General features: G+C 32.7%; 3 protein-coding genes across 3 annotated transcripts; 2 read left to right on the top strand and 1 right to left on the bottom strand.

Annotated features, from left to right (window-relative positions):
- Positions 1–420: 420 nt before the first annotated feature.
- On the top strand, positions 421–4,078 carry LOC145595267 (protein C2-DOMAIN ABA-RELATED 4-like). The gene is made up of 3 exons (XM_081651651.1): positions 421–719; positions 2,735–2,830; positions 3,569–4,078. Exons 1-3 carry the CDS (start codon positions 597–599, stop codon positions 3,857–3,859), a joined length of 510 nt encoding a protein of 169 aa, XP_081507777.1. The 5' UTR covers positions 421–596; the 3' UTR covers positions 3,860–4,078.
- A 5,877-nt stretch (positions 4,079–9,955) lies between these two features.
- LOC145594279 (uncharacterized protein At4g22758-like) lies at positions 9,956–11,656 on the top strand. The gene is made up of 2 exons (XM_081650612.1): positions 9,956–10,238; positions 11,478–11,656. Exons 1-2 carry the CDS (start codon positions 9,956–9,958, stop codon positions 11,654–11,656), a joined length of 462 nt encoding a protein of 153 aa, XP_081506738.1.
- Positions 11,657–17,425: 5,769 nt separating this feature from the next.
- On the bottom strand, positions 17,426–17,929 carry LOC145595266 (histone H4). The gene has a single exon (XM_081651650.1). It carries the CDS (start codon positions 17,849–17,851, stop codon positions 17,540–17,542), a length of 312 nt encoding a protein of 103 aa, XP_081507776.1. The 5' UTR covers positions 17,852–17,929; the 3' UTR covers positions 17,426–17,539.
- Positions 17,930–27,221: the final 9,292 nt, after the last annotated feature.

Here is a 27,221-nt window from a genome sequence, read left to right as displayed (position 1 = left end):
TGGTTCATTTTCCCCCAACTTAATATCTTCTACAATTACATTCAATTTTCACCCCTTTTCTCCTTTATAAACTATTCATTTTTCAATAAAAAAAATATATTATAAAATTAAAAATTATATTATATACTTATAAATCCGTTCATTGCACGGGCCAAAAGTCTAGTTACCATGAAAAGTTAATCCCATTTGGTTCTTAAACTCAAAATTATCTCTCAGAGTCGAACCCATACAACTCAACCCGAATACAATCCGAACCAAATTGTACATTTGAATTTTGAACTTTCTAGCCAAGTAAAACAAGGTACAAGTAACCAGGCATCCATCCAGCGCGTAATTAGCTGCGGTGCATATATGTGTGAGGCCCATTAGGTAGGACCCATCTCCGTCTATATAAACAACAAGTGCTGGTCCACTCCATTCCAATAACCTAACTCATTCATTTAAATACTTTTAAGTTATAACTTCAAAAGTCTCTTACAAAAACATTAGTCCTAATTTCTTAATTCTCTTCCTTAATTCTCTTCACCTCACATTTCTCTCAACTTCACCCACTTTACACCTACGCTCCTCTCTTAAATTTTCTCAAAAGAAGAAAAATGGCGAGTCCGATTGGCAACGCATTGGGTCTGCTTCGTATTCGGGTTAAACGTGGTATTAATCTTGCTGTTCGTGATGTTAGTAGCAGTGATCCGTATGTTATTGTTCGTCTTGGTAAACAGGTTCGTACCCGTTATTTGAACTAGTATCGTGACAACTAATTTTTATACTACGTATTGTGGCAGCTATTTTTATGATTGCGCATATGTATATTTGTGGTCTAGTAATATCAGTATTGGAGGTCGACTTTTAATTGGCAGAAATTACTTTTTGTTTGGTCGGGAAAATGCTTCATTTGAAAGTTTTAAACAACATTTGGAGTACTATTTTTTTCTTGTTTTTTTAAAAAAAAAAATTAAATTCTGTAATTTCTAATTTGTGTTAATTTTAATGTTAATTCGTACTGTGTTTGTTCATCTAATTAATTTGGATCATGCTCTATGGATTTCCAAAAAAAAAAAAAAATATACTTTAGAAAAAAAAAATTAAAAAAAAAGGAGAAAAAAGCAACGTTGACTGAAAGATACAAGTACTCCACTAATTAAAGAAAATAACGGAAGTCACTTTAAATTCTGCTTTAATTATTTTGTGTCAGGCTATCTTCAATCAGATCAATAATTAATTAAATTCACAATTTGATTAATTTTATTTAGGGAAAGCGGATGTTACGGTAACTGACTCATTAATGAATTACCTAACATTATTTGTCTTAATTGAAGTCTTCTTAATTTTTGTGGAATTGTTATTAAAATGCATTTACTATTCAAAAATAAAATGACTCGTATATTTTATCTTAAAAATTGGTATTTTTTGTGAGATATAATTATTCAAAATTCAATTGTTAAATATAATTATAAACGAATACAGTACGTTTATTATTTTTGAAAAATAAAAACATTGTACAAGTACATATCCGCGTCTAACATAATTTCGAGTACATTTCTCTGAAGAAAATTAAACATTGATATCAAGACGAGTCTAACATAATGATAAGCGAAAATTAAACATTGGTATCAAGACGAGTCTAACCTAATGATAAGCGTGTAAATAGTACTCTTATTAGAAGTGCAAACTTTGCAATATACGGAGTAACAGAGAAAGTATACAATTTTCAAAAGGTTTTGTGTGAGATTGAGCTCAATAACAAAAGTCCAATAAAAAGGTGCGGGCTAATTAAACTCGATCGCGAGGCCCGCAACACCAAAAACATGATAGTGAACTCACGTGAGTCCGTCTCACCTAAAACTTTACCAACAACTTTATTCCAACTTTGTAAAGCTGTTTTCTTTGAAAAGTTTGATCTTACTAGACTAAAAGACTTTTCCTGTCCTAAACCTGAGCCTGGATAATTGACATAAGCTTTTGAAATTTCATATGATTATGAATACTTAGTAAAAACAAACTTAGAGTCGTTAATTTGAATTTATCAACATTAGACACGAAACTATACGACTCAACATGAATTAGCTTATTCTAATAAATTTGAACGTATGGCATGAATTATTATAACTGAAGTCAAATCCACGTCCTTAATTGGAATTAATCAACAATAGACACGAAACTATATGATTCAAAATGGATTACCTCATTGTAATTGATTTAAATGACTCGTGAATTAACTAAAATAATTAATGTCAAACTCAATTCAAACTGCCCAATTTCAGCATGATGAATTTAAAAAAAGTTGTTCATCGACGTTACGTACACGTTCCTCTTGTCCTTTTTATCATATCATTTCTACTTGATAACATGGTTGTCATTGAATGTGATGGTTAAGCGCCCTTACCGGCTCAAAAACATTGAATTTAAAATGTTAGGACAAGAAAAAAGTATACCAAGCCATGTGAATTGACTTGAGTAAACCAAGTCAGTAAAATGGAATTTGGTAAACGCCTTATTTTGACTGAAATGTCAATAGTGCCAAAATCTCGATTCTAACTAACTTCAGTCTAGCCTTTAAAGAGTATTGATGACATTTCGTCCTGTATTAGTTGCTTAACTATCTAGACAAATAAACATTTGTAAAGTGAACTATAGCACCAATAAACAAAAGTGATACTAGAAATGGTTTTGAGCTTATTGCTAGTTGGTTTTATATCTTGGTTAACCCTTGTGTTTTATTTAATTTTTATGACAGAAACTCAAGACTCGTATCATTAGGAAGTCTGTTAATCCCGAATGGAATGAAGACTTAACTCTTTGTATTACGGATCCGAATGAAACAATTAAACTTGTAAGTATTCCGAACTTAATTCTATATGCAAATTCATCATAAATTGTTTCATTTTTCTTATAAATCATAATTGTTTCATACATTCATACGTTACATTTCTCTACACGTAAGTTTTCAAAACGAACAAACTCATTGTAATTAATAGTGATTTATACGTTTTATATATACTACTTGCAAATTCTGGATTCATTTTCTAGAGTTTTGGTTTTTTCTACACAAAACTATAATCTAAATTTTAGCTGGTGCTGATCATATAGTATATAATCCTGTTTAAGGAAACACATCATGTGAAGTCTCAACTACGTAAACACCTTTCTTAGCTTAATATCTTTTCTACAATTAGGACCCAACTATTTTTTCTTTTGTCTTTTAATACCTACCTTATTTTCAAAAATTGATGATTTGATGGCAGATTTTGCCCTTTGTTGTATGTCACCAAGAAAGAAACTTGTAAAAGTTAGTAGTAGTAATAGAAAGTTCTTTTGGTCTGTAGAACAACTAAAGATGATAATGATGTTGACGGGATTTGATATGAAATCCTCAACCCGGGATCTGTGAGGATGATTCTGTACTACAATTAGGTGGAGGGACTTTAAGACACCCTTTGAAGAATGCACCGGGTGATGGTTATAGTTTGAATCGAATGGAATACGTTGATAAGTAACCAAAGAATTATTCATTAAGCTTTTGCACCTAATCTAATGTGACTAACTCGTGTTCTTTTCCGTGTTGTTACAGTTTGTTTATGATCATGACACATTGTCCCTGGATGACAAAATGGGAGATGCAGAATTCGATATCAGTCCATTTATAGAGGCAGTAAAGTTGAACCTCGAAGGTGTTCCAGATGGAACTGTCATCACAAAGGTGAGGCCAGACAGGCAAAACTGCATAGCAGAGGAGAGCTCCATTGTCTGGAAAGATGGTAAAGTTACTCAAAACATGTTCCTTAGACTTCGGAATGTCGAATGTGGTGAAATTGAGCTCCAGTTGCATTGGATTGATCTTCCTAGTACTCAATCTCTGTAATTCATTTCCGTAATCTGATCTAGTCCCGGTGGTCTTTTTGTATATATAAATTAAAGTACAATGCCTTATATATGTCTTAGCATGTTGGGTAATTGAATCTCATGTATGAGAATGTTATGAATCTAGTACTATAATCAATTACTAGCTGATTAAGTTTTGTATGTAAGAATTTGAAATTATGTGATAAGTTATAAAATTAGAACAACTAGTGAATTTTGATGTTGAAACCTCTCAACTAATCTTATTCTCCTATACCATCATTTTCGACATTATGTTGGCTTTTGGTTAATTTTGGTGCGCATGTTTGTTTTATACGATGGCATTGTGGAAGGCATGTTGGTGACCTATTAAAAAAAAAGTTGAGGTGACGTTATTGAGGTTTATTCTTGCTGTTTCAACAAATGAATTATTTATGGCTGTCTTATTATTTGGATAGAGGGAGTGTGGTTTATGTTTGGATAACAATAATGAAGGAAAGAGACAATGAAGGAAAAAGAGGGAAGGGAAAGGGAGGTGAGAGGAGGGAGATGGTGACATTTCATTTTTCTTACCTTCCTCAAGCTCAACGTACTCTTATGTAAGAAAGCGTGATAGAGTATATTAACAGATGTTGGGATTCAATTATCAGTTTGAGTTTTTAGTTGATTTGGTCCTTTTAATAGGATGAATATGGTTATATAACGAAAGTGGATCCTTTCAATTCCCTCCCTTTCCCTCCTTGCATTAAATATTTAAACAAAGGATTATGCATCTCTTCTTTTCTCTTCTCTACCTTTTCCTTTATTTATCTCTATTCAAGCATAGTGTTATGGTGTATTTGGATAAATAAAGGGGAAGGAAAACAAAGGGAGGTAGGGGAGGGCAAGGTGGAAGAAAGGGAAAGGGAGCTGGTCTACAGAAAATGATAAGTTTTCCTTTCAAATCTTTCCATTATTGGAGAGATAAAAATTGTTGCTATTTAATCCCTTTATTAGTATTTGGGCTCGGATAATGCCTGTGTTAATATTTTGTAATTACATGTTCTCTTGTAATTAAATTTGTTATGCATATTAATATTTTATATTCAAATGATAGCATAAACTATCAGTCTATCACTTAGTTTGGTGATTAGAAACTGAGAGGTTGCATGTTCAAATCTTGTAAGTGCGCATGACATACAATGAGAAACAAATGGAAAGGAGAGACACGTAGCGTTATGGGAAGTTGAGTGATGACATAGCATAATAAGAAGTTGGGTGAATAACGTGGCGTAATGGCTTAATGACATAGTATAAACTTATCTCCCCTCTAGCTCCCTTCCTTTCTCATTTGTTTTTCAAATAAAAGATGTTATACCCCCTCTATTTTCCTTCTCTTCCTTTCTCACCATCTCCTTCAATCCATACACAGTGTTAGCATTTGGCAGGAACAATTTGTCATGATCATAAAAAAACATACTCTGTAAAGGAAGTACAGTTGAGTGTTAGCTGATTGTTGGACATTTCCCTCCTTTGTAAAGAAAGAGCCCATTGATAGTAATATGAGTTAGCTATTTTAATTATAAGCCCATAAGGCCATATTGATCCATATGACCATATAGGCATATGCATATTTGGGCCTATGTGAAGTTAGTTTGTCAGGTCTTAATGAGGCCAAAAGCAAGCAAGCAAGGGGTTGACTTATGTTAGAATTCTTAGGAAGTGTTGCAACAAACATCCCACCCACATACAGAATGAAGGCAGAGAGTGAGAACTTGAGTTCTTGGTGAAGTTCACTAGTTCAGTTTCAGTCTAGCCACCCAGTCCAGACCCGAACGTAATTCGATCGACGCCAAAATTTGATATGTTCTTGCCTTCCCAACCTACACATCCAATGGTTGGATTGTCATTTCGTGCTTTGGAATTCAGTATCTTCTTGTGGTTTTTTCTTGGGTTTGAGGTTTCCACGTACATTCTCATATGCTTTATATGTGTTATGTCTTATATGTGGATTGTTTATATTGTGTTGTTTGTTGTCTATGTTATGTTTGCTTGAAATTGTTTATGTTTGTCCATTTTAGAACATATTAGGGAAAATGCTACCGATGAGTTTCTGCTTTTGATCGTGTATCTTAGGTACATTTTTCCCAATAAAGATTATGACATCTCAACACATCTAGCTACATAAAATTATATTAAACAAAATATACTCAATTTAACATTTTACACAAACAAGCCTAAAAAGTCATCACAATCTACAATTAATGGGTTGGTGAAGTTGAATTAGAGTTGAACACTAGTTCCCCTTAGCCCATGTTCAATGATTGTATTTCTTTTCCTAAGGAGTTTATTGTAGGTTCTGTACTAGTCGGCCTACCTTAGCAAGTGTGAATCGAATATGCATGGCAATTGTATTGACATTATATCAAATGGGACAAGGGACAAGAAATATAAGCATCGTTCATGGATCATTAATGAAAGGGTAAAAAAGACAACCACAATATAAATGAAAATTATCCCCCCATTCACAATTTATGAGATTGTTACCTCCATATGGTCTCAAAACACAAGAGGAATTTGAAAATTATGGTACGAAATTGAGTCAAGAAGTCAAATCCGCTCCATATTGGCCTCTATTTTGTTTTTATTCTAACATGATTTTTTGCAATCGAAAAAACATACAAATAAAGATTCAATTTGCTCCGAACTAGAATATGTTAAGTCGATTGAATATTAATTAATGTACACGAAACATCGTAAAATATAGATATTGATCACTTGATTAAACTATATAATAAGATTATTAACGGGATTCTTAAACCAGTTGTCCACACATATTATCTTATTATTAATCTTAGTATATATATATTCAAATACATAACTTGATCAATATACAATATGGTGATCATATAATTAATGCAATAATGTATAGCAAATAACATTGAATTGGAAGCAACTAAGCATGCAAAAAAATAAGAAATCAAAGTATTGACATTAACATATATATATAAAATAATTAATCTACAAGAACGTAGTTAAATATCATACTTCGAATGTGCACTTTAAAGGCTACAACATGAATAGATCGTGAGTCAGCTCTAAAAATATAAATCGAAAGACTAGAATTAAACTAAAAAAAAAATTAAAATCGAAAGACTTGAATTAAACTAAAAAAAAAAAAAAAGAAATTAAATTGAATTCTTGATCACTTGATTAAACAATATAATTTGAATATTATCTTATTAATATTATTGTCTTCAAAAAAAAAATTATTAATATTATTACAAATGACCAGAGGTTTTACCGGAAAGATTTTTTTTTTTTACATATTTTTTTTAACTAATTTTCACCTTTTTTTTTTATTTTCTCTAACTAATTTAGTTACTTATTTTATACCTAACATGTGCTCCCTAATTATTTTTCTCTAACTTATTTTGTAATGACATTCATGATGAATTATAACGAATGAATTATGTTCAGCAAAATAAAGCTTTCTAGTGTCATAAATCGAAATTTAATGACATAAATTATACAAATTCATCCAAAAAAAAAAAGAGATCAATTTCAATAAATTTTCATAACACCAACTAATACCCTAATTTCATGAAATTATGTAGGAAAAAAAAAAGACAAATAACCAAATGCATGTATTTAGCATAGAGTTAGAAATTGAGGGCTTGTTCTCATTGACTGAACTCTTGAGCTGAACTAAACTGAAATGAATATTTTATAAGAGAAGGAAATTAGGATCGGAGCTAAATTGAAGTGAACTGAATTTCAACGTAAGAGAACATGCCCTGAGTTTCAAAAATTAGCAAAGTACAATATAAAATATGTCATGTGGCAATTGACTGCCCAAGGATTTAAGGATTGGTCTTCATCATCCTCTTCCTCGTTTACCTTAGTGTTCTTTTAAGTAGTAGTATTAATTTGACTTATGGGGGGTAATGGGTAAATTATAATAAAGGGATCATATCCTTAGTACAGTAAAGTAATATGTAGATTGTAGGTGAGAGAAACTTTAAAAAAAAAGGGTGAATTGGCTAAAAATATTAAAACACTCATTTTCGATGCATTTTATGATATTTTTTGCACCAAACTTAATAGTACTGTATTAATTTTTCTGAAAAATAATAATAAACTTGGTATATAATAAAACTATATACTAAAACAAATCTGACAAGCCCAAATGAATTAAAATTTCATAATAATAAATCACAATATGTGGTTAAAGAGAATTATGTGAATAGTGTTAGATTTACGAATGGTGCAATACTTCTAAGACAAAGGAAATTTGATACGGAGTATTAGTTAAATTGTCGTTACTCGTAAAGAGCATTTAACTAATGAGGAGCAAGGAGGAGGGCATTTGATATTTTGATGGCCATTAATCTAAAGTTCCAAAAGTTGATGACTTCTCCGTAATATGTAGTAAGTACACTCAAGATCTATCTAAGAATTTGAGTTCATCAAATATTAGCATTCTATAAATCTATATGCATTAAAACTAATACCAAGTCGTCAAATTGTTAACTAACGTCCAACAGAATGACAACAAACTTGATAACACCAAATTGACAACAACTAATAAGTAGCCTTTGGACCTTGGAGGCATGGAAATCCCAAATTAACCAATATAACCCCTTAAGACATATTACTCCATCCCCAGCTTATCACTTAAGACCACTAACATAATATTAATTAACACCAACCTTCCCAAATTAGCTTAATTTATAACTTGAAATAACGATAGTTTAGTAAATCGTTATATTATTATTAATAAATCATACTAACTCTGTTCTTAATCGTTTGCCATATTTCTTTTAGTTAGATTTTCAAAAATTCAAAAAGTTAATTTTCAAAAAATAAATGAATTTATAAATGAAAAATCATTTTTTATAAGTTTGACCAACAATAAAATAAATTAAAAATCAACCAATGAAAATTAAGTATAGTGGTAGTCATTTTGAGAATTACTACTATAAGTTTTCAAATGAAATTCAGCAATTTTGACCATGAATTTTCAAATTTTAACTTTTTTTATTTTTATAAATATAAAAATAAAGATATTATGATCACATGAGTTTTCAGAAAATCGTGAAAAAAAATAAATAAATAAATGGTGCAAGCAATAAATAACGGATAAAATGAAGTAATCCCTCCGTTTCAATATGATAGTCCCATATGGAATCAATCACATAAAATAAGAAAAGAAAGATATTTAGAATCTAGCATTAAAGTTAAAAACAATTCACAAATAGTTTTGCCTTATTTAATTTTTTTTGGTTTTTTTTAGGAAAGCATTAGCCATAATTGCATAAATCAAGGGAGTAATTTCTTTATTTAGAGTCATTTCATTAATTCATAATCAATTAATCTAAGCAATCAGAATTTATTATGTATAAAATAGGAAATAAAACTAAGTTAAAAGTAGAATACATTCAATATGATTATATCTTTTTAAAACGCCTAAAATACTATATGGACTAACAAATTGAAATGGAGAGAGTATAATTTTTGAAATAAAAAATTCCAAGTGTCATTTTGTTCACATTATGCTTACTAACAACCCCTTCAAAATCCTCCCTTTTATAAACCTCTATATTCCATACCATAACCAGAAAAACCTGCCCTCTTCATCGACCTTCACCTTTTTTCCTCAAATCTTAACCTCCATTGATTTCTTCCTTGAAATACACATCTTTACTTTTCACTCAAACACTTCCCCTTAATCAAAATTTCCCAAAAACCTCTCAAAAAACCGAACAAAGGCGAAAGCAAAGAACAATTCCAACCACAACTTGAATGGTAAAGTCCATAAACAACACCGTTTTTTTCATGCCTTCTTTCCCTTCCTCAAACTCCTCATCATCTGCGTGCTCTACGCAACTGGCTCAAGCCATCCACTCTTTCGTCGTATTCTTATTCCTTTCCTCTGCTTTCGGGACCTCCAAACAAGCTTGGTACTACCGTTGCCTCGGCCTTGACCCTTAAACTAATAATCATATCACCCCTACATACATACAGAGCATTTCTTTAAAAATTCTAAACCCACACTTCTGAATTCTTGGATACGCCACTAATAACCCTGTCTTTTACAATTTCCCAACAACGAATATAGAAAAATAAAACTCAGAAGATGTTCAACTCAAATACCAGCCAGAAGTACAAGAGTTGTACAAAAAAAGGCGGTAACTGTTTCGAGTGTCACAAGGATAGCAGGTTCGACAACAAGCGATTCTTGATCATTGTGAATGTGTTAGGAAGTGCTGGACCATTGAGGTTTCTAGTCAATGAAGAAGATCTTGTTAGTGGAGTTATTGAATCTGCTTTGAAATTATATGCCAAGGAAGGTCGTCTCCCTGCTTTGGGTTCTGACAATTCTAAATTTCTCCTGTATTGCGCCAATTTTGGATCTGATGGTAAGCTCGATCAAACTCACCTCTTTTCTTTGTTATGTACAGTGTACCACTAATTAATTATAGAACTGCTCCAAAAAAAAAAAAATAAAAAAAAAAAAATTATAGAACTCGTATTAATTAATTAGCAATTAATAATCATGTTGGTAGGACCGTATAATTTATGTCTTCTATAAGAACCTAAGACGTGTTTTTAGATAAGACCACTATTATATCAACATGACATTGGCGTACTTTTGGTAACTATTTATCTAAGGATAAAATGATAACTAATGTGAAGTAAAAATAATATATATCAGTTTTATTTGTTGTATTTGATTTTGTGCTTAGTTCTATGCGTTTGTTTTATTTTTACGATCTCTATTACAACATTTTTTTTAACAATATTGTGTATTTTGTGTGGCTAGTCACACCGTGTGGCTAATTAGCTGACACACACCAAAACATTGATCGAGTAACTCTGAACGAGTAATCCCTAAATAATCCCTAACCAAGTAACCCTCAACCGATGGAGTAACCCAAAACCGAATGGATAACCCCTGAGACCCTACATAAGTAACACCGATCACATGGAATGGCCAACCGCATATGAAATTTTGCATTATCCATAATTTCATGTAAAAAAATCTATATCTATCTAAAATATAAAAAATGTCCTTTTTTTTTTTTAATAATTATTCTTCTCTTTTAATAAATCAACTATTATTACTCACGTAAATTACCTAAATGCCTTTTACCATTTTACGTAACCTTGTAATTAATTGTTGCATATGTTTTCAAAAAATTTCCGCATATAGTACACATTTGACAAAAATTCCATTGCTTAAGATCAATGAAATAAAGCAAGTTTGGCTTTATTTACGAAAGAGTGATACATATGGCATGATCCTAGCATAAATTACTCGTTACCGTTAGTATGTCAATCTCATAGACAAAGAATACAAATTGTTACAAGTATTATATGTAGCTTATGACTTTTATTTCACTAGTATATTAAATTTATATGTACGTTACGCGTATGTACAAATTCTTATAAATATAATAGAATAAAAACAATTTATTAGAAATGGTACGTAAGTCATAGCATATTGAATTGAAAAAAATTAAAATATAAGAGCTAATATAAATAAAAAATATTATAAGTGTTTTAGGTAGAATCAAACAATTCGAGAGTTGGCTTTTAAATTAGAGATTTTTATTCTATAATATAATGTCTAATTATGTTGTCGAATTATGTAACAGCATTGAGCCCATGGGACGAGGTAGGTTCGTGTGGAGCAAGGAACTTTGTGTTATGCAAGAAGCCAGAGCAACAACCTAATATGACCGAGGCAAGATCTCATATCATTTCTAGAAAGGGATCTGGGAATTGGAAAGCTTGGCTCAACAAATCCTTAACCTTCAAAATATCATCTCATTGATTGAAGATACGTGAATGTGTAATCGTATGTATACATTGAACTATTATTGTGACACATAATATAGACGAGATTTAAGTGATTAATAAGAAAAGTGTTTGAGCGAGGTACGATGAATTGTGTAATCGTATATTTGTATGTATCCATATTATGGTACAAAAAAGCTTGTATGAGTATCTACTTGTAATTTTAATCAGGTGAGATGATTCTATATGATGAATAATAAGGGTGTGATTGAATTACATATGCTCTTACATTTCTTCTTCCTTTTCTCTTTTTCTTATGTTAAAAATATGTAGTATTTTCAATAAACGCTCATCAACTTTTTCCAATATTTGAGGTTATTAGAATTTATGTTAGCTGTAAATTGAATGTAATTATTCCTCAATAACCTTTATTACAAGTAAAACTAATCTAAACTTAGTAGTTTATTTTTCTTAAACTTAGTAATATTGTTTCAAAACATATTACCTCTTATCTATAATTTTCTTGAAATAACTGAAAGTAAATTATGTAAATAGAACAAAACATTAATGTCTAGCAACGTTAAAATTGAAATGTTTTCAGCTGAAATAATTAGGTAATCTATACTTAGTATTTAAAAACTCTGATAAAAAAAAAAAGACACATGTTCGATCTCATTTCACTACACTTCTCTATTTTATTTTCTAACCCAAGTGCAACATGTCTTCTTACATTGTTCGTTAATGTTTTAAGTTTTTCTTTAACTCTTCATTAAACTTATAAAAAAACTTTTGTATACATCCGGTGTACAGTAATTTACTGTACATCGAGGGTCACTTTTTATCAAGTTTAGGGTCACTTTTACAATTTTTTGGGTAACTTTTATCAGTAAAGCATAAATACTTCATAACTTTTATTTATGTCAGGGTAACTTTTATTCATGTCAGGGTAACTTTTGTTCATTTTAGGGGTAACTTTATAACGGATGTTCAATATTTATTGTACATCCGATTTATTTAAAAGTTTGTCTAAACTTATACGGAGTACTTCGTCTTTCATGCACACTTCATCTTTATCTCCCTTCTTCAATTCAACCTTTCCTTTTATCTCTTTAATTTTAGCCCCCCATTCCCCTACCTCCTTTATTTAAGCCTTGTTTTCAATTAAAATTTCAACAATTTAATTTCTTTAATCATATTTTTTTATTACACATTAACCTATAATGACTAATTGATATTAATACACTCATTTCTCAATACAATTTTTTTGTGAACCACACGTGCATTGCATGGGCTGAAAGGCTAGTTGATTACAAAACAAGAGAAGCCACATTTTTTTCTTTCCTTTTTACCTCCTTTTTTTTTTTTTTTTTTTTACTTTTCTTGCTCTCATCTATCCTCACAATTCTTCTATTTCAAATTTCTATAGTATAACTTTTCTTGTATGAAATCAAAACAAAAGAAAACTAATTTATAATTGTGATTTTATGAAAGTATGCTTTTAAAAACCCTTTTTCATCGAAAATATTTTTTATCAAATCAAACAGGGTTTTAACAATAGTTAGAGCTCGGAAGACGTTGACAACAACTTATCTATTTCGCTCATTCCACCAAAGAAAAACTCATCTTATTTCTTTTATCTTGTCCAATTTTGTTGTAATTTATCTTCTTTAATAAATCGAATATTCGATTGAGCTAGTCAAGAAAAAGGGATGAAAATGACATTATCGTCACAAATCAGAAACGTACCTTTATAGAGAAGACACCTGGTTCAATGATGATCACATTAAAATAGACTTTTTAATTTGGCTGCATTGACATTATGTAACAATAAACTAGTAACAATTTTTTATTAGTAACGAATTTGGCAATTTGTACGTACCATATATTGTACCATTTTCAAGCTCTAACTTGTGCTTAAATCATCAAATTAAATCTGTCTTACAAAAAAAAAAATAAAAAAAAAAAATAAAAAAAAAAACAATTAAATCTGTCTTTTAGTAGATTGGTTATTTGCTTTGTTGTGCATTATATTATTCATTCTCTTTTCATAATTTTATTCTTTTGTCTAATTTAAATGATTTTCCAGTACATTGATTGGTTAACCTACCTAAGATTCTGGCCACAGAGAGTGGCGTGCATCTAGCTTGCTGATTGTTTTGAATTAATCTATTAAAATAATCTTAATTTATGAAATGATTATTTATATATATATTTTTTAAATGGAATCAAATCAGTAACAAATATCCAAATAGTCGATAGTAGATTATACACAAATTTTAAGATTTAAGAATAATGATAGGATGAGAATTGAAGAAGAAATTTTATAATATATAGTTACTCGTAATTGTTATTTAGAGTGGGAAATAAAATACTTCTAATAAAAGTAGTTTCTATGAATTTGGTGGAAAAGAGAAATCTTAAAATTATATTCTCTTCATTTTTATTTAAAAAAAAGTGTCTCATTTTGACTTTGACATTATTTAGATGCAGCGCTTTTAATCAATGTTTGTAATTTATACGTACCTAAGAAATCCTTTGCTAGAAAGAAATCCAATTTGTTATGTGAAAGATTTAGCTGACATATCTGTTAAGTATTTGCAGTTGATCTGCCTATGTTTGCTGTGAAACTATTATTTCAAGCCTTCTCTTGAGTATTTAGATGTGTCGGATCAAGAGAGTATATGGAAAAGAATAAAGTGAATTTTCGAGGCGTTTCAGGGGAGGTGCCGAGACTGCATACTGCTTTGAATTAGCCACTTGGGTTTGTGAAAGGGTCCATTCTAAATATCTGGGATTATCTCTTTCAAGCTTTTAGCTGACAGTAAACCAATGTAGACCTTTGGCTGATAGATTTTAAAAGACTTTTGTTAGTCACAAACTCACAAATGCTTTGTTCAGCCTGCATACATACAGGAGCCAGATTTTCTTTATCCCTAAGATGGTTATACATAGATAGAAAGAGTTTGATATATTTGCAGAATGGATAGACTGCATCTTCGACGAAAAATCCTTGTTGCTTGGTTTTCTTCCTGTAAACCTAGAGTAGCAGGTGGTTGGAATGTTAAAACTTAAAAGATACTCATGCTTGAAATGTAATTGCTTGGCTAAGCTTTTACAGGGTTTATCTCGCAATTAAGATATATAAATTGCCGGTCACGTATTCAAGTGGTTTCACAATTACTATGTGAATTGAAGCTAAGCCTAAACTGTTCCTTTTTCCTAATCAAGGATGGTGAAGAAAGTGTAGGGAACTAAAGACATGCTAGTTCAGAGTACAAATCGGGATGAAATCCTGAGTAAGGGGATTATGAGAAAGTGGGATGGAGAAGAGTAATCTGTAATGATGTAATAATCCCTAGGAGTTGCATTATTTAGATGTGTATTTTGAACAGGTTACTACCGAAAATAGCCTGACGAAATGAGTTCGGGGATCGAGTGGGATGCTAGATGTTGCTTGTCTTCTAACCCGCCACGGATAAATGTGTAGAGCATATGTTCTTCAACTACAGTTTTGCTAACACGGTTTGGTTCAGAGTAGTACAATAGGCATATATAAATGTAGCATGCTTCAAAGTGTTAATGACGAATTGCAGATAGATATTAAAAAGGTTATAATGACAGCATATAACAACACGGTTATTGTAGACTATGGTTCAAAGAAATGCAAAGATTTTTAGCAGTTACAAAGCACTTATTCACTCTGTACATTAGTAACTTAGACTATCGCTACAGTTCCTTATATACAGCTTTTTAGTGCTTGCTCCGTCTTATTATTTCATTTTAAGCTACGTAACCCTTAAGCTTGGACTTTTCATTCCAATCTCTTAGTAGAGTACGAGAGTTCAACTTTGAATGATTAGTGTAGAAGCACAAAAATAATAAAATGCTGTGTTCTGTTTCAAGTTTTTACACTTGACAGGGTCACAAGCTTATTGGAGTGGTTTGAAAAACCACCAGAGGTTTTTTCCATGTAGGGTCAGTGTAGAAGCACAAAAAAAAAGAAAAAAGCACCATACATATTGAAATGGTTTCGGACATTTTTGAATTGGGCTCAACCTAGGACTCAGTAGTAAAAGATGGTGAGAACCTCTGTTGCACGAACATGTATGCAATAACTACCAAATTCAATTGGGATGCAAGAAGCCCTTGCTTCGGACCCTGGGCTGCAGCCTGCAGGCACTGCTGATGCTACTGGTCTTCAGATTCCACCGCTGCTGCCTTTCCTCATAGTAGCCATCAAGAATGCAGAATAGGGTATAAAACCGTTGCTCTATTTCTGGAGTAATGTAAAAAAGGATTGAGCAGCATGATCAAACAGCACAGGTACAAAACCATAGTTCTTTGTCCGCTTGTCTGATGTTTTGTAACAAAGATTGAGAAGCATAGTAGCATACCAAAAAGATACGAGGCTGCTATAATCAAGCATTTGAGCAGCTTTATGCTATTCCACAATACTCCACTCAGGCCTCAATTTATGGCAAGAAAAGAAGACCAAACACAAAGCTTGCAAGTGTAAAGAATGACCATTTATGGTGGCCATGTACTTTCAATAAACAAAAACAAGATTTCCTTTCCAAGTATCAAAATTGCACAGCTGAGGACCTGAGGCAGCACCCACACTACTACACTAGTAATGTGAATCACTCGCCAACATTGCAAGGATATATGGAGTTCAAAATTTTAAGGATTACATAGCCAAATAAGTCGGCAATCCAGGAAAAGATAGCTACCAATCTACCATAGTCACAACACCCTGAAACTTCATCATAGCATCAGGTAAACCAATATAGCTGTGAATTGCAACCCAAGTTACAAAGAAAATGGATGCATCAGTGGCTGCATAGCAAAGAGTTTTGTGGCTCCTGCTCGCTTAAGAGTTAAGACGCATATATGCTCTACCCACAGCCACTTTTCTTTCTAATAACCACTCTCAGACCAACCCAGCAACTATTTGCATTCCCTTATATGGAAAAGCCTTTTTACATACATGATTTTGGTCTGAACCAGAGGCCCTTTTCGCCTTTCAACAAGCACCATAATAACAAAATCCACAACACAGATTGACATGGCTGCTAAAAAACATTTTAGCTTCTGCAGATGTGACTATTTCTCTCCAAATTTGTATGCAGAAGGGGCTTTCCTGTACCCTGCATCAGTAGCAGTTAAAGCACTATACATCATCAAATTTCGACAGGATAACCTTTCTCACTTGGGCTATCATCTCCCTCCCACAGAATCTTAATTGAACCTATGCAAGCAAATACTCAAAATAGGCCCAAAATAAACTTTCCTCAAATATGAGGAAGACATCATTTCATCCTCAACAAAATTATCACCAGAACTTCGAGTCATAGAGACATCGGTTATTTTGGATCTTAGCCAACAATGCTTGCAATCATGGTCGAAGAAACAACAAAAAATTCAATTCAAATTCATCAACTGAAAATCAAGACCACAATTCCACCTCTATCACAGTATCCAAATAGTACAACGCAGAAACGTCAAAAACAGCAATAGCCAAATAAACCAATATATCCCACAATCGCAATTAAATGTACTACCATTGGAGAACCAAATTGAGTATCTAGTTAACCTGATTACAAAAAACTTCAACCTTAGCATATTCATTAATCTCTTAAATCAACATTGCAAATTATAGATTTGAAAAGCATAATTAGATTAATCAGTAACCCCTTTAGCCAATCTTAGCAATGTATAATCAACAAGTAACCAGAACTTAATATTCCCAAATTATAGCAAAGATACATAAAACAAAAACATAAACATTGCAAAACTCAATTTCAAATTCAGAGGAAATCACAATGTCATTCATTTCTCCATCAAAATGAAAACACAACATCAAAAATTTACATAAACATCCAATACCCTTATCAATCAAACTAAAACATACACCCTAACCCTAACCACCGAAACCGTAGAGAGTACGACCCTGCCTCTTAAGAGCATAGACAACATCCATAGCAGTAACAGTCTTCCTTCTAGCATGCTCAGTGTAAGTAACAGCATCACGAATCACATTCTCTAGAAAGATCTTAAGAACTCCACGAGTTTCCTCATAAATAAGCCCACTAATACGCTTCACACCACCTCTTCGAGCCAATCGACGAATGGCGGGCTTAGTGATACCCTGAATGTTATCACGAAGCACCTTTCTGTGACGCTTTGCACCGCCCTTTCCTAGCCCTTTGCCTCCCTTTCCTCGGCCCGACATTGTTGAAGATTGAGAAGGTTGAAGATGAAGATTGAGGGATTGAGAGGAGAGAAAAAATGGTGGGAATTGATGGTGGTGAAATGAGGGAATGTGGTGGGGTTTTTATAGGGAGGAAAATGGGGGGAGTTTTTTTTTGGGGGGTTGATTTGAATTTGATCGGATGGATGGAAACGGTGATCCGTGTGTGTTGGTGTAGTGAGGGTTTGACCGTTGATTGGTTTTGATCAATGGTTGGGAGTAGATGATGTTTTGTGTGTTGGATTGAAGTTTTACTTTCAAGGTTTTCGTGTTAGCGCCGGATTTTCATTACGGAGGACTCCGTAATAATCTATCTATACTACTCCCTCCGTCCGTTTAATACTTGCTTCATTTCTCAATACACGGAGTTTTTGGAAAGTTTGGAGAAAATAATAAAATATGGAGGTAATGAGGTTGGTGGAAGAATAAAAAATTGTTAAAAAAAAAAAGTTGTGGAGAGAATTGGAGGAGAGAGAATATAAAATTACTAGTAATAGATTATGATTTATGTTGGGTCCACTAGTTGAGATAAATGAATTAATAATTGTAAATGTTTTTCAAATAAGAAAATATTGCAAGTATTTAAAAATGGTCGCTAAAGGAAAGTAGAGCAAGTATTAAAAACGGAGGGAGATATATATACTTCCTCCGCTTTTTGATATTTGCAATACTTTTTTAAAATAAAAATGTCATAATACTTGCAACACACTATAGATAGAAAGTTATTTTGGGGAAAAATTGTATTTTAAAGCACATGAATGACATGACCAACTAAATTACACTTTTAACAACCACTCAACCCATTTTAAAGTGTGTTTTATCATGTGAACCCCACATTACTTAAATACCGTGAAAAAAGATGTGTTGTAACTAATAAAAAACGGAGGAAGTACGGATTACTACGAGTAATTTACTAGTATTACACTTGAACGAAGTATAATTTAACAAGTTTTTTTCCAATTTATCACCACTGTACTCTAATAAGCTAAGAGACACACATTACGCGTGTACAGTATAAAAATATATAACAGTTTTTTTTTTTTTTTTTTTTTTTTTTTTTTTTGGAAAAGAATGGAGCAATTTTTTTGTTTAACGTGGAATAGACCATTTTTTAAAACCAATGATAGAGTAGTTTTTTATTACAAAAAATTTAATTTTTGATTTTTAATTGGGAATATGAGAGGTAATTCTGTAAATATAGAAGGTAAATTGGGGATAGTGAAATATATCACTCAAAATGCACTTTCTCTTTATATTTTACGGAGTACTATGGATACACAAATTCTACAATATAAAAAATTCAATAACTACATATTCCACTATTTTTCCTTTTTTTAAGAAAAAAAAATTATTTCAAGGGACTAATAATGTAATACCCCGTATTTTCAATGTATTTTATAAATTATTTATTTAATTATAATATATATTTTGGGTCAAACTATTTTGAGTATTTATTTTATTATAAAATATATTTGGGTCAATAAGTATTTAATCCAAATGTAACCCATCTTCATTATAAACCCAACCATCCTATTTTTATATTTGGGCCAACTCTTTCATCATCTAATTTAACCCTACACTCTCTACTCTATAAATACCCCATGAATCCCCAAAAATTTCCCACACAAAAAGGTTAGTCTTATTTTTATTCTCCTTTGTTTTATTAATTTGTGTAATTATAATTATTGATTTATGGGTTTTGATTTTATTGTTTGAAATTAATTTAATTAGTATCAAATTGTACTTTTGATGTATAATTTCAGATTTAATAAATGTCATAATTTTCAGTTTTGTAAATTTTATAACCTAGGGTTTTTAATTATTGAAAATCATGATTTTAGGGTTTTTATGAACAATTGATTTAGGGCTTTTATAGTAATGATGTTTTGAAATTTTGGTGATTATAACTACTAATTAGTTTAACATAATTCCATATTATTTTGAACACGTAAATTCATGTCTTAATTTTTTAGATTTCCGTTCGTTAATATTATTCCCGTTTTAATCCCGACCAGGTTCTGAACTCATCCGATTTTGATGAAAAAGTAGTGTTTTCCATGTGGAAAACGTTTTAAGAAAGACTCATTACCTTGGGTAGAGAGCACCACCCTCTCGTGGCCAAGTTCAGCCTCTAAATATGATTTTCGGGCAGTTTTTGGTTTTTAACGAAGGTTTTTTTTTTATTGCTTTAAATTTTATCCTTGAGTTTAAAGGGTAAGAGATAATTTAATTTTTCTATGGATAATTTAAGTATAAAGATGTATTTTGATGAAGTTTTAAAGGGGTTTTTGATTAGTTTAAAATGATGGAATTTAATTTAAAGTAGTATAATTGTGATTTTAATAAAAGGGTGTGATTACCTATTAAAAAGGAGTTTAATTAGGGGTTTTTAAATAATTTTCAGATTATTTTAAATAGTTTAAAGTGAGTTTAAGTTGCTGGAAATTGTGCATACAATGGTAATTAATTTAGTATTATTGTCCCTTTATGTAGGAGACTTGATTCGGGAATCGTTGTAGTGTTTTCGGCCACTTTAAGGGCTTTATTGAGGTACGTTCGCGTACTTAGCATATTTTGATGATGTAGAATCATGCTAGGCTTGATTTCAATCAATTACAAGTAGTATCATGCTAAGGTTTATGAATTGAATTGTGAATTATTGGTGTTGGTGATTGAATTGTGAAGCATGAATTATTTGTGATGATTTATGGATTGGAAAATTATATTTTGGCATGATTATTTGGACTACACTTTTAATTATGGCATGTTAGAGTGCATGTTTAATTAAACTATATGTTTAATTTGGCTTGGAATATTGGAAAGGAATTTTATTATGGTTCATATAATTTTTATTGATGCTTTAAGCATGAGGAATGAGCTACATAAGTGTTTATGTACACGAGGAATAAATTGTATGTTGGTGCCTTTGTGCACTTAAGGTGTTTTTAACACCGAGGGATAGGATTTTTGGCGTTTTATGCGTTTAAGGTGTCTTTGACACTGAGGTAGAATTAAAAAGGGTTTCAACATTAAACATTATGTGGTCACTAAATATTCAAGAATTAAATTGGTATGTTTGTTGATTGAATAATTATTGATGATTGAATTGTATGCTTTAAGAGTCATCACCAAGTCTAATAATATGTAAATAACGTAAAGTGAAAGAGATTACGCACCAAAACTCTTGGAACGTATATACCTTGAGTATGAACATATGGGGGGAGTTATGTGACTTTATATTTGATCATAACTTGTAACGGAGAATAGGACGTTGTACATTCCTTTTTATTATTATTATTATGCGCTGGAATTCCGCCACCTATGTGTGGTTTTGTCGCTGGCACAATTAGCTCCCATGTCAGTTAACCTCAATTTATTGGGGGAGGTAGAGTTGGAAACCCGTTCGATGCGTAATCAACGCTAAATGAATTATTTAGTGTCTAGTGAATGTGTCTTGTTGATTGTTGTGTGTGCTTATAAACAGGTGCAATGAGGTAAGTGTGTGTTGATAGGTGAAAGCATGTTAGTGTGATTAATTACGCTTATGTACTCAGCTTTGCTGATTGTGTGTGTTTTTGTGTTTGGCCATGTCTTTATCTTGGCCCTATGATGAACCATTTTAAATGGAGAGTAGTGGGGACAAGTAGAGATAAACTTTTCAAGTATTGAAGCATATTCATGACGGGGCATGAGTGAAGAATGAATCATGCTAGTTTCCATTAGTACGATGTGTTTTATGCTTTATTTATTTATTTATTTATTTATGACATATTCTGTGTGAACTAACTCAAATTAAAGGTTTGGTTTTGGAATGGTTTTGAATAAGGGCCTTTAAAGGTTCCAAGTTGTAGTTTGATTTTAATTGACTTTGTTTGTTTGGTTTTAAACTTTACTTTCGTTTGGTTGACTTTTGAGTTGACTTGTTTAAACGGTTTTTAATTAATAAGTCTTCCGCTGTGTATCTTTGATAGTTGCCTTAGCCGTTTCCACGGTGGCGGTAATGTCTTAGATATTCCTAAATCGTATTTTAAAGAGTAAAATAGGTATTTTAAAGGAAAGGAATTTCTAGGGTGTTACAAATAACTACGTACCAACCTTTCACTTTAAATCATGTTTTCTTTCGCGAATAATATATCCTGTACATTAGCACGGGTACACTCTAGTATTTAATGACTAGAAAATTAACATGTCACATGTCCTAATTCTGTTTTTTCTTTTTTTTTAGAAAATGCCCTTTTGATTTAACTGAAGTGTTTCTTTAGCCTTTTCATTTTTGTCATCTATTTCTTTCCTTTTAATTTATTGTTCACTAAAGTGTACCCGTCCTCATGCACGGGATATATGTATATAACTATATATAGTATGTATGTTTAAGAAAAAAATAGAAGTTCCACATTGAGGGAATGGAGAAATAATGTCCAACTCCGCCAAAGTAGTAATACTTTGAGGGAACGGAGAAAATCGTACAAGTTCCATATTTTCACCAATTTCCATCAGAGCCACTGGGTGAGCTACGGTGTTACAATTTCTTTTAACATGTGAAAAAGTACAAAAATCAAAGGAAGCTCCCTTCAACAATATCATCGAAAATGGAGAAGATTGGAGAGAAACCTCTAGTCTCTCTTGTCATTGCATTGACCACGTTTATAGCATCCGACTCCACCCAAATATTGACATACCCAAGCCTCCTTGCCAATTGCATTCCATATATGACACCCTCGCCTATACACATATAGTGGAAGACGTGTCAACTCTTTTCGTAGTAGCCCATATTATAGTGCCATTTGCATCCTTGCATACTACACTCAACCCCGCCAAGCTAACCTCATGAAGTGGACATCAACATTGATCTTGAAGCAACCCGTAGGCGAACATTATCACGAATTAGAGATTAACACAGAACTCGTAGTAGCAGCGACAGCAGGTTAGAACACCTTCACAGCATAGGAATTATAGTCTTGCACTAATCGATTGAAACCAGCTGCCAACATCACAAAAATCAGGTCTATTCATCCCTAAAAATGAGCATGTTTTGACATCGCCATGAGGCCCACATTAGAGTTGCCATAGTACAAACAATACCAGCAATATACTTCCTATTTAACCATTCCTACAAAGCTGCAAAAGTGTCTAACGGAGCCCCCTCAAGGAATGAGCGCAAATCACTGCAACTCCATATTGCTTTGGCTGCCTCACACTCTAGTAAAGAGTGAATAATAGTTTCCCTCGCTACACCACACGTTTGGCAGGAAGCACCAGTAGTAATGTGGCGGTGTTGTTAGGGGTGTTCGCGGTGCGGTTTGGATCCGCACCAAACCGCAAAGTGCGGTTTGTAATTTTTCCAAACCGCACCGCAAAATGCGGTTTGGTGCGGTGCGGTTTGCGGTTACACCGTATTTTATCGAAATTGTAATTATTCTTTTTAAAGCAAAACTTTTATTTTATTTTATAATTATTAGTTTATAATTCAAATATTAAACTCATTTTATTATCCTGTAATTAACTAATAGTCAAAGATTAGCTCATATACTTTAGTTCTTTTGTATAATTTCAATGAAAATATAGTATAAAAATCGCAAAGCGATTTGGTCTCAATATTTTTGGAAAACACACCAAACCGCAAACCGTGATTTGGTCATTTTCAAAAACTGAACCGCAATTTTCAAACCAAAAGCCGCACCAAACCGCAAAATAGCGTTTTGGTTTGCGCACTACTACAAAAATACCCTATCGAGCCGCCTGTAAATGACCTAACGAGTCGCTTTAAAGGCGACTCCACAACCACCAATACAATAGTTTCCAACTTTATTTTATATAAGTCGCCTATTAGTTGTTAGGTGACTCTATTTGTTAAGCTATGGTGTCGCTTGTGTTGAAAGAGGCGACACGTAAAAAACCAACATTTTTTTCCAACTATTTTTATTAGCTCATATAAGGTCAGTGCTTATGACACTCACCATGTTTGAACTCTGGTTCTTTGCCTAGAAGGTTGAAAAAGTTACTTTTCATATATATATATTATATATATATATATATATATATATATATGATATTGTAACTATTTTAAATACATTCTAAGAATTAACATATCGAGTCGCGTCTTACGTATTAGGTGACTTATTAGGTAGTGGACATATAATAAAACACCTAACAAGTCGGACTTTTAGAGTTGCCTGTATATAAGGTGCGACTTGTAAACATATCGAGTTGCCTCATACTTATTAGGAGACTTGTTAAGTTGGTATTAAAATCAATAAAGCACCTAATGAGTCACCTAATATACATGAGGTGACTTGATAGGTTTACAAGTCGCACCATATATGCATGTGACTCTATAACCTGACTTATTCTGTGGCTTAAAATATATTTTCAAAGTCACCTGTACATAAGGTGGGACTCATTAACCTATCGAGTCTCCTTATACATATTAGGCGACTCATTAGGTGAGAGTCATAGATAACAAAGCTCACCTATTAAGTCGCCTAATATGTATAAGGCAACTCGTCAGGTTTTCGAGTTGCACCTTAGGTACAGGTGACTTTGAAAATCTAATTTAAACCACTAAATAAGTCAGATTATAGAGTCGCATGCATATATGGGGCGACTTGTTAAATTATCAAGTCACCTCATATATATTAGGCGACTCGTTAGGTGCTTTGTTGATTTTAACCCTAACTTAACAAGTCGGCCTAATAAGTACAAGGCGACTCGATAGGTTTATAAGTCGCACCTTATGTACGGATGACTCTAAAAGTCTGACTTACTAGGTGTTTTTTTGTAGTAATGGCGGTTTGGTGCAGTCTAAACCGCACTCTGTACAGCCTAGGTGTTGTAACTTGTCCTTCACAGCCAAGTTGCCCCTAACAGCATTCCATAAAAAATGTTGAAGTTTTGGTGGACCTTGAGCTTTCCACACCAGGCCAATTTCCAAACCTCATCATCCCAATTTGATACATAATTGCTTTCATGCCCATTTTTGGCTCGCCAATAGCCTAATTTAACGGAGAAAATCCCATCCTTATTACCAAATCAGCATCTGTAGACACCCATTTGTGTTTTCCCAAAACCAAACCCAGTGATGAATACCTTTTGCGTCGAATCATAATCGAATGAAGTGAAAGTGTGAAAAGTCTAGTGTTGCGGTTAGTTTTTATTAAAATCCTTCTTTCTGTTTTCGAAAACCTACCCTATTTTATGAAAATAGCCAATCCAGTTTTATTTTAGTCCATGATAAGGGTCCAATAATGGTGTAGTTGGATGGGTCTTGAAAATACCTTTCCAACGATATATTATAAGCCCAATTCCGATGAATGATGAGGAAGTTATGGCCAAAATACTAAACTTGGCCCAAACCAGATTTTACCTACGACCCAATGATCATGAGGGTCCAAAGGTTTAATCATATTCCTAAACTAATTAGGATTTATTAGAAGCTTATATAAGATTCTAAAAGATCTTAATTATCCTTTTTTGAAAAAATAAGATCAAAGAGTTTGAAATTAAATAAAATTCCTTTTTTTGAGAGTCCTAATTCTATTCAAATTTAGAGATGTTCAAAGGCAGTCAGATTTTATTTTTGTGCCTAATTATTTTTAGGATTTTTTGACTTTTACCACAAAAAAAAATCAAAAAAAATGTTTTTTACCACCAAAGCTTCTAAAACTTTTATTTTACCACCAAATAAAAAATTAAAAATTGTTTTTTACCACCTGTCGTCAAAAACTTAACGGAATTTTTTAAATTCTTCGATTTTCGTGTCAAACACATGCTCTTTAGGGGTTTTAGGGGGCACTTTGGTCCTATAGGTCCAATTTGAGTTCAAAATTGACAAAAAAATGATCGAAAATGCCTCGTTTTGCGAGTTTAAAAAACCTCGATTTGCGTGAACCCGCAAAACGAGGCATTTTCGATCATTTTTTGTCAATTTTGACCTCAAACTGGACCCAAGGGGCCAAAGTACCCCCCTAAACCTATGAAAAACATATTTTGCGCACGAAATTTGAAGGAAATTTTTTTAAGCCGTTAGATTTAACGGTTTTCTTGCCGTTTGGTGGTAAAAAACAATTTTTAGAAATTTTTTTGGTGGTAAAATAAAAGTTTTAGAAGTTTTGGTGGTAAAAAACAATTTTTTGATTTTTTTTGGTGGTAAAAGTCAAAATTTCCTTATTTTTATCCAAATTTTATATGATGGGATAGAACTTGAAATTTTCTTTCCAATAATATATTATAACATTAATTCCGAGTTATAAAGAAAAAGATATGAAAGGAATACGAAACTTTATCCAAAACTGACATCCTTCCACTATTTCGGCCATATCTTTTTATTACATAATATTTTAATCTGATTTTAATTGTGTTGGAAAGTAGAATTCAAGAGCTTTCAAACGACATATTATATGTCTTATTTGGACTTCTGGATCAAAAGATATGATAAAAATAAAATCTGTAAAAAACTGTCTTTCGTTTTGTTTGTGCATTAATATTCAATTCAACCAACATAGATAAATAGGTTTAGGGTTAACCTAATGATTGCATGTTGATTTGCGTATTTTTACCCTACCAACTGGCCCAATCGGAGCCTGACACGTGTCAACGGAAGGGGCACCACCTTGGACCTTCCAGATGGTGACACGTGTCTTGAAGATCTAGTGTAATACCCCTCATGATTGCTTTAAAAGAGTTTGATATACTACTCATATCAACAAGATGCATCTTCCTTTTAGGGAGCTCATATGCTAAGAATACTCCATAGTTAAGCGTGCTTGGCTAGGAGTAGTCTTGGGATGGGTGACCTCTTGGGAAGTTTTCCTGGGGTGCGCATGAGTGAGGACAAAATTCTCCGGAAGGACTCGTGTTGGTTTGTGGGGACAGTTGTTGGCCCTTGATGCGCATTTCGTGACAATAGGCCCCTCCCTAATTTGTTTGGGGTCGGGGTGTTATAAATGGTATCAGAGCAACCCTGCGACCGCGTGCTGATCGTGGATAATTAATCCTATGTCATTCGTCTAGCGGGGGAGAATTCTGGGGCCATATGGCCATAGCCAGACTGGATGTAACACTTTGGCTACCCAGTTGCCATTAGGCGTAATACTGGAGTCCCTAGCTTTCCAGGCGCAACGAGGGTGTTGCCGTTCTCAAGTGGGAGTGTATGTAATACCCCTCATGATTGCTTTAAAAGAGTTTGATATACTACTCATATCAACAAGATGCATCTTCCTTTTAGGGAGCTCATATGCTAAGAATACTCCATAGTTAAGCGTGCTTGGCTAGGAGTAGTCTTGGGATGGGTGACCTCCTGGGAAGTTTTCCTGGGGTGCGCATGAGTGAGGACAAAATGCGCCAGAAGGACTCG

Source organism: Chenopodium album, chromosome 19 (genome assembly GCF_948465745.1).
Source record: "Chenopodium album chromosome 19, dcCheAlbu1.1, whole genome shotgun sequence".
In the NCBI taxonomy this organism is placed as follows: domain Eukaryota; kingdom Viridiplantae; phylum Streptophyta; class Magnoliopsida; order Caryophyllales; family Amaranthaceae; genus Chenopodium; species Chenopodium album.
Note: the sequence above shows the minus strand (reverse complement) of the source record. Positions and strands in the feature narration are given on the sequence as shown.